This window comes from Lepus europaeus, chromosome 8 (assembly GCF_033115175.1).
Source record: "Lepus europaeus isolate LE1 chromosome 8, mLepTim1.pri, whole genome shotgun sequence".
NCBI lineage: Eukaryota > Metazoa > Chordata > Mammalia > Lagomorpha > Leporidae > Lepus > Lepus europaeus.
This window is the reverse complement of record NC_084834.1, coordinates 72,221,737-72,235,397: the sequence shown is the minus strand read 5'-3', so window position 1 is coordinate 72,235,397 and position 13,661 is coordinate 72,221,737. Positions and strand designations below refer to the sequence as shown.

General features: G+C 41.9%; 2 protein-coding genes across 3 annotated transcripts in view; one reads left to right on the top strand and one right to left on the bottom strand.

Moving 5' to 3' along the window:
• TET2 (tet methylcytosine dioxygenase 2) overlaps window positions 1-10,420 on the top strand; it is an 88,062-nt gene extending 77,642 nt beyond the window's left edge. For both annotated transcript variants that reach the window (XM_062199789.1, XM_062199788.1), the window contains 3 exons: window positions 2,295-2,432; window positions 4,251-4,605; window positions 7,104-10,420. In XM_062199789.1, the coding sequence (XP_062055773.1) occupies window positions 2,295-2,432; window positions 4,251-4,605; window positions 7,104-8,587 (1,977 nt within the window). In that variant the 3' untranslated portion in view covers window positions 8,588-10,420. The remainder of the gene's footprint in view (window positions 1-2,294; window positions 2,433-4,250; window positions 4,606-7,103) is intronic.
• Window positions 10,421-10,522: 102 nt separating this feature from the next.
• The window catches only part of PPA2 (inorganic pyrophosphatase 2), a 229,728-nt gene continuing 226,589 nt past the window's right edge, over window positions 10,523-13,661 (bottom strand). Inside the window, exon 11 of the mRNA XM_062199795.1 lies at window positions 10,523-10,570. Coding sequence (XP_062055779.1) covers window positions 10,538-10,570 — 33 coding nt within the window. The 3' untranslated portion in view covers window positions 10,523-10,537. The remainder of the gene's footprint in view (window positions 10,571-13,661) is intronic.

The window sequence follows — 13,661 nt, the reverse complement described above, 5'->3', positions numbered from 1 at the left end:
GCAGAGAACTGGATCAGAAGAGGAGCAGCAGGAATACAAACCAGCGCCCATATGGGATGCTGCCACTGTAGGCAGAGGGTTAGCTGACTATGCCACATTGCCAGCCCCTTTGTTTTTACTTTTTAAACTAGTGTCAGTTATCATGTATAAATAAGCTTTAGAAAAGGGTGAAGAAGGTAGATTTTGTGTTTGACATGCATCAAGTTTAATTAGATGGAGAAAAAAGCATGCTGGCTAGCATAAAAACTAGTAGAGATTATAAAGGGGAAAGAGAACTCAGGATAGGATTCTGGATCCTTCAGCATTTGGGTGTGAGCAGAGGATGAGAAGCCAGTGGTCAAGTGCTTGGCAAGCAGAAATGGGCAGGAGAGGTTAAAGATTTCAGGGAAACAGTGCATTGACAGACGGTGAAGACTCATCATTGGGGAGGAATCCTAGCAGAGTATGCCATTGTAGTAGGCATGGGAATGTGTAATAAACATTGTCATTTCTTGATAGTATTAAAGAGCTATACACAGGACTAATCCTAAATAATAATTTACCTACTCTGTTTCCTCTGAATTCATACCTTTTTATAAGGTAAAGAATTTTCTTATATTTCATATATATAGATTTAGGAGCATTTAATTTTTAGTGATATACTTTGTTTATTTTGTAATCATAAGATTAACTCTCCACTAAGTAGAGAATTCAACAAATAGGAAGAAAACACTGTTCTTCAACAGTAGAGACAAAGGCTACAAATATTAATCAGTTATCAAAATGTCATTTTGCTCATATTGCCTTTTTTTTTTTTTTTTTTTAAACGAGAACGAGAAAAAAAAAGATCTTCCATCTACTGGCTCATTCCCCAAATGGCCACAATGGCCGGACCTGGGCCAACATGAAGCCAGGAGCCTCATCCAGGTCTCCCATGTTGAGGCAGGGATCCAAGGACTTGGGCCATTCTCTGCTGCTTTCCCAGGTACATTAGCAGGGAGCCAGATTGGAAGTGGAGTAGCTGCTCATGGGATGCTGGCCCTGCAGGTGGCAGCTTAACCAATCTAAGGCACAGTGCCAGCCCCAACGGTGTGTATTATTGATCTGGGTCAGTGGACTATGCAACCAGCAGAAGAGATATTTCTGAGTTTTATACATATCTACATAGTAAATATATAAGGGAACAGAAGCATTTAAGGGCTTATCTTGCTTTATTTTGAAGACCTGGCAGTCCATAGATGTCCCTCACTTATATAGTCTATTTTTCAACCAAAGAAGTCAATTATAAGAAGACAATATTTAGTCATATTTGAGTAAAATCTTGATCTTTAGCCTCACACTACATACACAAATTTAACTCCAGGGGCCAGCATAGGTTAAGCCTCTGCCTGCAATGCCAGCATCCCATATGGGTGCCAGTTCAACACCTGGCTGCTCCATTTCCAATCCAGCTCCCTGCTAATGTGCCTGGGAAAGCAGCAGAGGATGGCCCAAGTGCTTGGTTTCCCACACCCACCTGAGAGACTGGGATGATGCTCCACGCTCCTGGCTTCAGCCTGGCCCAGCACTGGCTGTTGTGGACATTTGGGGAGTGAACCACCAGATGCAAGATCTCTATCTCTCTTCCTCTATGGAACTCTTTCAAGTAAATGAATAATTTAAGAAAATTTGAAAAACTCCAAATGGGTTCATTTATATGAAATTCTAGATCAGTAGTTGTCTGGGAACACAGTGGGACAAATCGGTTATAAAGGAACATGAAGAAACTTGCAGATGTGTCATAGTTTTATGCTTTATTTTCCTTGTGGTAAAGGTATCGTTAATTCCTTTTTCCAAGAACTTTTTGAAGTAGTCTCATATTTGCTGTTCAGTGTTTGTCAGTTATACTTAAGCAACACTAAAATAACTTATGTAAAGATATTTGATGTATTTCATTCCATTATGTTTCTCAATGTAAAGTATAAAACATTTCTGGATGTTAAGTATAAACATTTCTAGGGGCTGGCATTGTGGCATAGCAGGTTAACTGCTGCCTGCAATTCCAGCATATCACCTGAGCACCATTTCCCTGCTCACGTGCCTGGGAAGGCAGTGGAAGATGACCCAGGTGCTTGGGTTTATGTGGCCTATATGGGAGACTGAGTTGGGTTTCCTGGTTCCTTGCTTCAGCTTGGCCCAACCAGGTTGCTGCAGCCAAGACTTCTCTCTCCTGTTCCCTCTCCCTCTGTAACACTTTCAAATAAATCAATCTTTAAAAATGTATGTTAAAAATTTCTAAAATAAAGGAATCTAATATATACTGTTTTATTTTTCAGATTGAATATGAACATAGAGCACCAGAATGCCGTCTTGGTCTGAAGGAAGGCCGCCCATTCTCAGGGGTCACTGCCTGTTTGGACTTCTGTGCTCACGCCCACAGAGACTTGCACAACATGCATAATGGCAGCACAGTGGTAAGTGGGGCTGAGGCAGCTTAGTGGCACCTCCAATTGAAGAGTAAAAAGCTGCAAGTAAGGGCCGGCGCTGCGGCTCAACAGGCTAATCCTCTGCCTGTGGCGCCGGCACACTGGGTTCTAGTCCTGGTCGGGGCGCCCGATTCTGTCCCAGTTGCCCCTCTTCCAGGCCAGCTCTCTGCTGTGGCCCGGGAAGGCAGTGGAGGATGGCCCAAGTCCTTGGGTCCTGCACCTGCATGGGAGACCAGGAGAAGCACCTGGCTCCTGGCTCCGGATCAGCGCGGTGTGCCGGCCATTGGAGGGTGAACCAATGGCAAAGGAAGACCTTTCTCTCTGTCTCTCTCTCACCGTCTACTCTGCCTGTCAAAAAAAAAAACAAAAAAAACAAAAAAAAAAAACTGCAAGTAAGCATCCGGTTAGACTAGCATGTTTCTTGTAGTTGGCAAGGGACAATAGTGTTTTCAGCATAAATGGCACTATCACGACAGTTTAAAAGCATATGAGAATAATGAAAATTTCTAGTGCTAATCTAAACCAGTGACTATGCATCGCTGGTTATGACAGTCAAAATTCTATGTCAGATACCAGGTTAGTTACAATCAGTTAAGCCAAAGTAGCAGATGAAAAATGTGTTGTTATTATCACAGAAGGCTCACAATGCAAAACAACCCATGTTGCTTGCATATCACAATGGGCTAGGTCTTGTAATTGAACTTTATTGAGAAGGGGATGAAATGAGTAAGGCCCTAAAGTGGAGCAGGGTTCCATCAAGCTTCCATAGTGCTGCCTTTTGTGTGTACAGTGGTGGCCCAGAGCAGAAATAAAGGACAAAAAAGGTCAGGTGAAGAAATTATAAATTAACACAAATAGGTTTATTTAGGAAGATGGCCAATAATGTTTAAAACAGACTACAGTCATTAAAATTACATTCTAGAATAGGTAAAAAATCTAGGGAGGCAGTAGACGATAGCCAAGGTCATTTAAAGAAGCTCATGGGGCATTTTTATTGAAGCAAAGATGATGTTAGTTTAATGATCTAGATGAGATACTGGAAGATAATAAATATTTTAGGCTTTTCACAGGCCAAGGTCCCATCTGGTTTGCTGACCTCTCAATCACATGAACATCTAAATCATCTCAGGACATGCAGTGAGCAACTGCTCCTTATGAGTTTGTGTTGGATTCTGGCAAATGGAACCAAAAACTACTAGCTGAAGGTGTGTTCCTGACTCCATTGCCTTCCCGCAAGGGGGTTGCAATCGGAGAGATGAGAAAGATGATTAGAATCAAGGGGAATGGGCCTATAAGATAAAATAGAAAAATTGACTAGACAAATACATGCTAGAAAAAAGATAACAAGACCTGAATTTGGAAGACTTCTTGTTAAAAGGTGACAAATTCTAACACCATCTTGGCATAAATTATTTGTCAAGATCACATTCTATTTGATGGTTTCTTCCAGTGAATTCATCTCACCTTGTGCTTTCCTGGATATTTTCACCATTGATCAAATACACGAAATACTAATGTTCTAAGTCATTATGATGGTGACTTTAAAAAGAATGGCATTATTATCAAAGACAACAGAAATAGCTCTTTCTCTTCCTTTTCAGAGCAACTACTTGTGAGTGGTGGTATTCTTTTTTGAATTATGGAGAGAAATAGTAACAGTACACAGAGAAAGAAAAGAAAGGAAGAAACAACAAAAAGTTGACTTAGCCCAGATGGACTATTTCTATCTTAATGCTACCAGTAGAAATCTGAATACTGAGTGAGAAAAATACCTTGACCCATTTTGAAATCTTATTTCCCTACCAGGTGTGCACCCTCACAAAAGAAGACAATCGAGAAATTGGAGCAAAACCTGATGATGAGCAGCTCCACGTTCTGCCGTTATACAAAATCTCTGATGTGGATGAGTTTGGGAGCGTAGAGGCTCAGGAGGAGAAGAAGCGCAACGGTGCCATTGAGGTTCTGACTTCTTTTCGGCGGAAAGTCAGGATGTTAGCAGAGCCCGTCAAGACCTGCCGGCAGAGGAAACTCGAAGCCAAGAAAGCTGCAGCTGAAAAGCTTTCCGCTCTGGAGAACAGCTCAAATAAGAATGAAAAGGAAAAGTCAGCCTCATCACGTACAAAACAGACTGAAAATGCAAGCCAGACTAAGCAGTTGGCAGGTAAGTATAACGTGAAGCAGAGTGTTAGATGTGTTGTGTGATGGTTAAAAATGTTAAAAATGGCCATTGTTCATATGGAAGGCTGCTTCAGTCATAGTTCTAGTTCTTTAGCAGTCTTCAAGTAACGAGTGTCTGGCTTTGCTTTCAGACATGGTAATGAGATGCTGCACCACATCATATAATCTATAATAAAGTTTTTTATTTTTAAAAAATAGGTAAGTGACATGGCAAAATTACTGATAGTCTGTCAATGGCTGGGAGGTAGTGCAGATAAGTTTGGAGACAGACTCAATATACCAAGAGTAGGATAAGACGACCTTAAATTTTGGTGGTAGCAATGCTAAGATGCAGTAAAAATAATGCCAGTGAATTCTTCCAAAATAGTAAATAATCAGTACAATCATCTCTCAGTATCTGAGGGGGATTTGTTCCAAGACTCCCAGTGCTCAGGTTCTTTACATACCATTTGTATATAAACTATATCTACAGTACAGATGTCTTTTTCCTCAAAGAAATCATTTTCCACCTACAGTTGTTTGGATGCAGTGAGTCAACTGGACATTAGTAAGAGAATACTGGATGAAGGACAAGAATCCTACTACCTATTGAAATAAGTCTGGAAGTGTGATTTATGGAAGATAGGCAGATGAGAATGGGACTCTGCATGTACCTGTTCTATATACCCATTAAGACAGCTTACACCTGTAGTAATAGGTGGAGCAGTATTTTTTTTTTTTCCACAGGTGGAGTGGATAGTGAGAGAGAGACAGAGAGAAAGGTCTTGCTTTTTGCCGTTGGTTCACTCTCCAATGGCCGCTGCGGCCGGCGCATCATGCTGATCCGAAGCCAGGAGCTTCCCCTGGTCTCCCATGTGGGTGCAGGGCCCAAGGACTTGGGCCATCCTCCACTGCCTTCCCGGGCCATAGCAGAGAGCTGGCCTGGAAGAGGGGCAACTAGGATAGAATCCGGCACCCCAACTGGGACTAGAACCTGGTGTGCCAGCGCTGCAAGGCGGAGGATTAGCCTGTTAAGCCACGGCGCCGGCCAATTTCGGTGGAGCAGTATTTATCAATGCTAGGTTAATATTTTTCTTCAATACTACTTGCTTTATATCCATCTTTAATACTGTATAGAATTTCAAACTTTGGATACTTCTATTGACAAAAAAATGTATCTTAAGTTTAGCATGCCAGTTTCATTGCTTTAAAGTCAAATTTCTTTGCTGTTAGGATGTTTAAAAAAATCAGCATCAAACAACTTTTTTTGACTGACTCACACACACCAAGAGCAGTATATCCTGTTCACTACTTGATGTTGCTTATAGGTTCACTGTAAAATCTGTTTTCCTGTATGGAAAACATTTTACATTGCATTGGTGGATTTGAAAGATTGTCCATTTGTAGCTGCACAATCCAAATGGCTGCAATAGTGGAATCCAGGAGCCAGGAACCTGAGCCATCATCTGTTGCTTCCCAGGCACATAAAGAAGGAGCTAAATTAGAAGCGGAGTAGCTGCACGGGTCAGGGCTGTGGCGCAGCAGGTTAAAGCCCTGGCCTGAAGTGCTGGCATCCCAAATGGGTGCCGGTTCTAGTCCTGGCTGCTCCTCTTCTGATCCAGCTCTCTGCGATGGCCTGGGAAAGCAGAAGATGGCCCAAGTCCTTGTTGCCCTGTACCCACCTGGGAGACCCAGAAGAAGCTCCGGGCTTTGGATCGGTGCAGCCAATTGGGGAATGAACCAGCAAATAGAAGACCTCTCTCTGTAACTCTGTTTTTCAAATAAATAAAATAAATATTTTAAAAAAACTTTTAAAAAAAGTATAGTAGCTGTGACCCGAACCAGCACTCACCACAATGCACACTACTCATTTCTAGAAAGCTTGCTCTTGCATTAAGGTTGCAGATTTTTATGCTGAAATGAATGTCACTTTTAACATTACTAAGTCTTCCATAACATCTATGTCACTTGATTTGAATTTTATAACATTCTATTGCACTCCAGGCTGTGGTGAAATAGTATTAAATATGTTACAGTCCTTTCTCTAGGAACTCAGCATTGGGAATGGGGAGGGGCCACACACTGATCATTACCTTGTGGCTATTGCTCTGTGAGTCAGCCTGCAGCGAGTCACGGAGGCACTGGAAGGTGGTGGTACAGAAACTTTTCTTGAGGAAGGCAGGGAGATGGGGTGTGGGAGCACAGCATTTCTGGCGGCAGCATGTTCAGAAGCTCTAGGCAACGTGGCGCTCTTAGTGGTGTGGCTTTGCATGTTTATTACTTTTTTCACTGACCTGGGAGCACTCTGCATTTTATTTCTAAAGCTTTGATCACAAAACAATTCTGCTGGACAGCCATGAGCACCCTGGCTTGGATCTTGTCCTTCCTTAAACAGTAGTGAATAATCCTGGGGGTGTTTCTCATATTCATGTAAGAATCCTCACCAGCCTTCATGAAACAGTCAGTAAACATATCTGTTGTTCTTTCTTGCCCTATTCCCAGAACTTCTGCGACTTTCAGGACCAGTCATCCCACAGTCCCAGCCCCAACAACAAAAGCAGCCCCAGCCCCATCCGCAGCAGCAGCAGCAGCAGCAGCAGCAGCAGCAGCCACCACCACATCACGCCTGGACTAGCAGCTCTCCATCAGAGGCCACCAACTCTTACTCTTCTTCCGGGTCCACAAATGTGTACATGAGACGGCTCAATCCAGTGAGTCCTCACCCAGGATCTTCACACACTTCAGATATTTATGGAGGCGCCAACACTATGAACCTTTATTCCACCTCATCTCAAACTGCAGGTTCATATTCTAATTCCATGAACCCCTACCCTGGCCTATTAAATCAAAATAATCAATATCCATCCTTTCAATGCAACGGAAATGTATCCATGGACAACTGCTCTCCATATCTGGGCTCCTATTCTCCCCAATCTCATCCCATGGATCTATACAGGTATCCAAGCCAAGACCCTCTCTCTAAGCTCAATCTACCACCCATCCACACGCTTTACCAGACAAGGTTTGGAAACAGCCAGAATTATACATCTAAGTACTTGGGTTATGGCAACCAAAATATGCAGGGAGATGCTTTCAGCAGTTGTACCACTAGACCAAATGCTCACCACGTTGGGACATTTCCTCCTTACTCCACTCATGAAATGGATGGCCACTTCATGGGCGCCATCTCTAGACTACCACCCAATTTGAACAACTCAAATGCAGAGTATAAAAATGGAGACCATCATCCATCTTCTCACATCATCCATAACTATGGTGTAGCGCCAGGCATTTTGGACAGCTCTCTGCATGCCCTCCATCTCCAGAACAAGGAGAATGACGCTCTTTCCCACACTGCTAATGGGCTACCTAAGATGCTTCCGGGGTTGAGTCACCATAGATCACCGTCTGTTCCCAGCGGCCTGCACAAGCTGAGCGATGCTAACAGTCAGGAAAAGCAGATTGTGGCGCCAGTCCAGGCCGTGGCTCCTGCTGCTGGAGAAAATGATGAGGTCTGGTCAGACAGTGAGCAGAATTTTCTGGATCCTGACATCGGGGGAGTGGCAGTGGCCCCTGCTCATGGGTCTATTCTCATCGAGTGTGCAAAGCGTGAGCTTCATGCCACCACCCCTTTAACGGATCCCAACAGGAACCGCCCCTCCAGGGTCTCACTTGTCTTTTATCAGCATAAGAGCATGAATGAGCCAAAACACGGCTTGGCTCTCTGGGAAGCCAAAATGGCCGAAAAAGCCCGTGAGAAAGAGGAAGAGTGTGAGAAGTATGGCCCGGACTACGTGCCTCAGAAAACCCACGGCAAAAAAGGCAAACGGGAGCCCACTGAGCCACAGGAACCTGCCGAGCGCACGTACCTGCGCTTCTTCAGGTCCCTTGCTGAAAGGACCATGTCCGCGACCACAGACTCCACCATAACTACATCCCCGTACGCCTTCACACGCGTCACCGGGCCTTATAACAGATACATATGATGCAGGCCCTTTGGTCGGTTACCTCATTTGAAAAGACCACAACCAACCTGTCCGTGGTGGCGTTCTCGTGATGTGGGCAATGGGGAGAGGTCACAGTATTCCTGACAAACGTGGTGGGAAAACCTCTAGCTCCCAGCAACACAAGAGGGGGTCTTACCACAGCACTTCATTTGCCCAAGTGCTCACAGATGGTGTCTAGGGAAAAGACCAAAGCATTCTATGCAAAAAGAAGGTGGGGAAGAAGGTGTTCCACAATTTACATTTTTAACACTGGTTCTATTATGGGATGGGAGGAGATGTAAATGTGATTTTTCCCCCCCTTATTATGCCACACATCTGTGACCACTTTTAATAACATCAAGTTTGCATAGTCATGGAACACAAGTACTGTAGTATTACAGTTGCAGGAATATTACAATACCATCTGGTGCTGAATATACGATGTACTGAAATACTGGAATTATGGCTTTTTAACATGCAGTTTTTACTGTAATCTTAATATTTTATTTATCAAAATAGTTGCAGGAAGCATAAATGAATAGCAGCAAAACACTGAATTTGTTTGGATGTGCTAAGAAATGGTGCTAAGAAAATGGTGTCTTTAACAGTTGAAAATTTAATGCCTTTATATCATCAAGATGCTATCAGTGTACTCCAATGCCCTTGAATAAAAGGGGGTACCTTTTCATTCAAATTTTTATCATAATTACCTATTCTTACACAAGCTTAGTTTGTAAAAATGTGGACATTTTAAAGGCCTCTGGATTTTGCTCATCCAGTGAAGTCCTTGTAGGACAATAAACGTATCTATGTACATATATGCACACATGTGTATGTGCACACACATGTACAAATATAAAGTGTATAAATATTTTAAATGGTGTTTTAGACGCACTTTGTCTACCTAAGCTTTGACAACTTGAACAATGCTAAGGTACTGAGACTTTTTTTTTAAGAAGTTTACTTTCATTTTAGAATGCAAAGTTGATTTTTTTAATGAAACAAAGCTTTTAAAAATTTTTGCTTTTAGCCGTGCATCTGCTGATGAGCAACATGTCCATTTTTAACACAGCCACTTAAATCCACAGTGGGGCTTACTGGATTCGAGGGAATACATTAGTCCACAAAACATGTTTTCTGGTGCTCATCTCACATGCTATACTGTAAAACAGTTTTATACAAAATTGTATGACAAGTTCATTGCTCAAATATGTACAGTTTTCAGAACTTTTGTATCATCTGCAGGTCATAATTAGCCGCATGCTACAGACTCAGAACTTGTTCATGTAAGCCTGTGCCATTTCATGGATCTGCGTGCTCTTCCCAGAGCCGGATGGCAGTCTGCCTTTGTGTTGATAATTATGTACATTGTGATATTGTCATTTCTTAGCTTAAGTGTCCTCTTTACCAGAAAGATTGAGCGGACTGATGCCTGCATAAGATGAATAAACAGGGTTAGTTCCACGTGAATCTGTTGGTTTAAAAGAAACAAAAAACAGGCAGCTGGTTTGCTGTGGTGGTTTTAAATCATTAATTTGTATAAAGAAGCGAAAGAGATGTATAGTAAATTAAATTGTAAACAAAACTTTTTTTAACGCGATGCTTTAGTATTTTAGTACTGTAAAAAAAATTAAATATATACATATATATGAGATTGAAGCAGAATTCAGATCCTGATGGTGCTACTCAGCCTGCTACAAATATATCATAATGTGAGCTAAGAATTCATAAAAGGTTTGAGTGATGTTCCTACTTGTCATATACCTCAACACTAGTTTGGCAATAGGAGAGTGAACTGAGAGTGAAAGCTTAGAGCATTGTGTACCATCGCTTCTTTCCAAGTCTTTTTTTATTTTTAATTATTAAGAAAGCATACCTTTTTCAGTACTTGATTTCTTAGCAAGTATAACTTGAACTTCAACCTTTTTGTTCTAAAAATTCAGGGATATTTCAGCTCATGTTCTCCTTATGCCAACACGTCACCTGTGTTTATGTAAAATTGTTGTAGGTTAATAAATATATTCTTTTTCAGGGATTTCACCCTTTTATTTTGAATCCCTCCTATTTCACTTATATTTGTACGGATGGAACTAAAACTAATTTTGTAAATTTGTTGGCTCTTTTTATTGTAAAAAGCATTTTAAAAGTTTGGGGAATCTTTTGACTGTGTCAAGCAGGACAAAAACATTAATGATAACAGAATGCACTGAGTTGATAAAAGGGAAAACTATAAGGTAGGAGCATGGCAAGTGGCTGTTGGCCAGTGTTTTAATTCTCTAATTAAAGCTTTTTTTGATCCTGTTACCAATACAGGTAAATGTTCCCCCAAGGACTTCTCTAAACAGGCAAAACACTTTTGAGGTATGGTGTGCAATAGACTGTACAATTACGTTTAAGTACATTTTTGCTTAGTAGCATTTCAAATCAGTTCTTAATCAAAGGAGGCCTTTTGAGTTTTTAATATTTTCCAATTACCTAATCCAAAGCAATGGGTTACTCTGTGCATTTGGCGATACTGAGTCAGCCATCCCTAACGAATATTTGGTTTCTACATCATCCCACTGTCATTTGTCAAACTGCTAGCCAGCAAGAGCAAGAAGTGTAATCTGGGGAGTTGGGAGAGGTTAGGTAGGAAAGAAGAGAGAAGATTGTAAATATCACATCTGTAATTGTATATATCCAACCTGCCTCAGTTAGAATGAATGGAAAGCAGATCTACAGTTTGCTTGTATAGGAATATCAGGTTGACTATATAGCCATACTTGAAAATGCTTCTGAGTGGTGTCAACTTTACTTGAATGAATTTTTCATCCTGATTGACGCACAGTGGTGTACAGTTCACTTCTAAAGCTAGTGGTTAACTTGTGTAGGAAACTTTGCAGTTTGACACTAAGATAATGAACTTCTGTGTGCATTTTCTATGCTTTATTTTTTTAACTTAGTTTCATTTCATTTTCATGAGCAATTTGGTTTGTTTATAAAATCCAAGGATGGTTATAAATAATGTAAGTATTGTAATGTTATGAATGCAGGTTATTTGAAAGCTGTTTATTATTATATCATTCCTGATAACGCTATGTGAGTGTTTTTAATAAAATTTATATTTATTTAATGCACTCAGTGTTATCTTGAAGTTCCTTTACTCCCATAATCACTGCTGCCTCACAGAGGAAAAAGGATAAAAATTTTTTCTTTGAGAGGCAGAGACGGATGACTCCCATCTACTGGTTCACTCCCCCAAATGACTGTAACAGCAGGGCTGAAGCCAGCCAGCAGAAATTCAAGTACTTGTGGCTAGCATGTGCTGTGCCTCAGGCACACTAATACAGGATTTGTGGCTTAACACATTGTGCTACAACACCCACTCCTAGACAGTTATTCTAAAAATTAAGCTATCTAAAATAATACTGGGTATATTTCACTGGCTACGTATTCCATATATTCACTCCCTGGTTTTTCTCCACCTTTCTTTTTAGCTTGTTCTCTTAGGGTGAGTGGGCAGTATGAAACAGGGATGAATAACACCACCGGTTTAGATGGTTTCTCCCCTTGTGTTGTCTAGGAGGTCTATAAGGGCTTGAATTCATATTGCTCAGGTCTGGGGCCAACACTGCTACTAGACTCTTGCCTTTCTCCTCACACCCACTCTTCCACAAAAAGTTTTTCTCATCTGAATAGTGGGCAAGCACTCATCAAGAGGAATGGGGTAAACAGTCCCAGGAGGAGGCAGACAGATGTATGAAGAGTCTTAAAAATTCATGGGCATGCTCATTATAAAGAAATAAGCATGTATTTCAAAAATGCCCCAAAATAAACTCTGCACCCCATTTTTTTCTTCTTCTTCTTCTTTTTTTTTTTACACTACAAACTTGCAGTTCTTGCATGTTCTCAGTCATTGCTGCCTGGCTTCAGTTAACAGCTGCAGCTACAGGAGTTTTCCAGCCTCCCACCCTTTTCCAGATTTGCAAAGAAGTCACTTCATCATGCATGAAATAAGTGAAAACCCTGTCCCGTACTTCTCTCTTCAGCCTTGGCCAAATTTGATGCACACGGTGCAACCCTGGAAATGACTGCAGCTTAGTAACTCTTGAACTCATTGGCTTGGAGACTCCTCCTGGACTGTGGTCCACACTAAGATATCAAGCAATGCTACTTTAACGCCTCTTTCTACCACTTCTGGGCTCATGGGCAAGCTTCACTTCCCCATCGGACTGGATCTTGGGAACCTCTTCAGTTCTCACATTTTGCAGGTCTCCACTGTCTGACAGATTTGAAGACTGAGAAGCTTTTGCTGCCAAGGCTGCATCATGAGCTGGCTGGGTACACACAGGTGATGCTAGCACATTATCAATGCAGGTTCAGGCAGGTGACTGGAACAGAGGAGGCAGCTGGAAAAGATAAATGAGCCAGCCTCCAAAGCTTCGTTGGTCCCTTGCTTCCCCTGGAAAGAATTGCTAAGAAGGTTCCTTTTCACACGGCCAGGTATGCACACCGCTACCCTGTCACACAGCACCACTTGCTGCTTTCCTGTCACTTCCCTTGCTTTGTGCTTCAAGTGCTCCCCGTTGAGCTGGGACTCCTGCCTAATGCCACTGCTCTGCACTCAGCAGCTGTATGAGAACCACAGCTTGGGGAGGCGGAGGGGCTCATCAACAAGATGCCTACTCCTCAAGCTCTTGACAATTGTAAATTGGTATTAGCTTCAAAGCCGCTGGAGGTGAGTATCCAGCAAAAAGCTAGGAACATCTTTGCCCATCACACGCGTGAGGGGGTGTGAATGCTGGCTGCCTTCCTCGCTCGGCCATTCTGCAAGGGGTCAGGGCACCTTACCCTCCCTGCGAAACTCCCTACTTGTGGTGAACACACTCACAAACATGGGTGCAGGGGAAAACTAACATTATTTGTTTTGAAAGCATGCTTCCCTTTCAAAGGACAAAGACAATTTTATCCCCATATATTTGAAAGCTCCTGCCCAAACCGCAGATCCTCTATCACCAGGTAATTCTCATGAGCTTTTTCATGGTCTAGCCTGCATTCACTTTTTTTTTTTTTTTTAAGATTTTATTGATTTGAG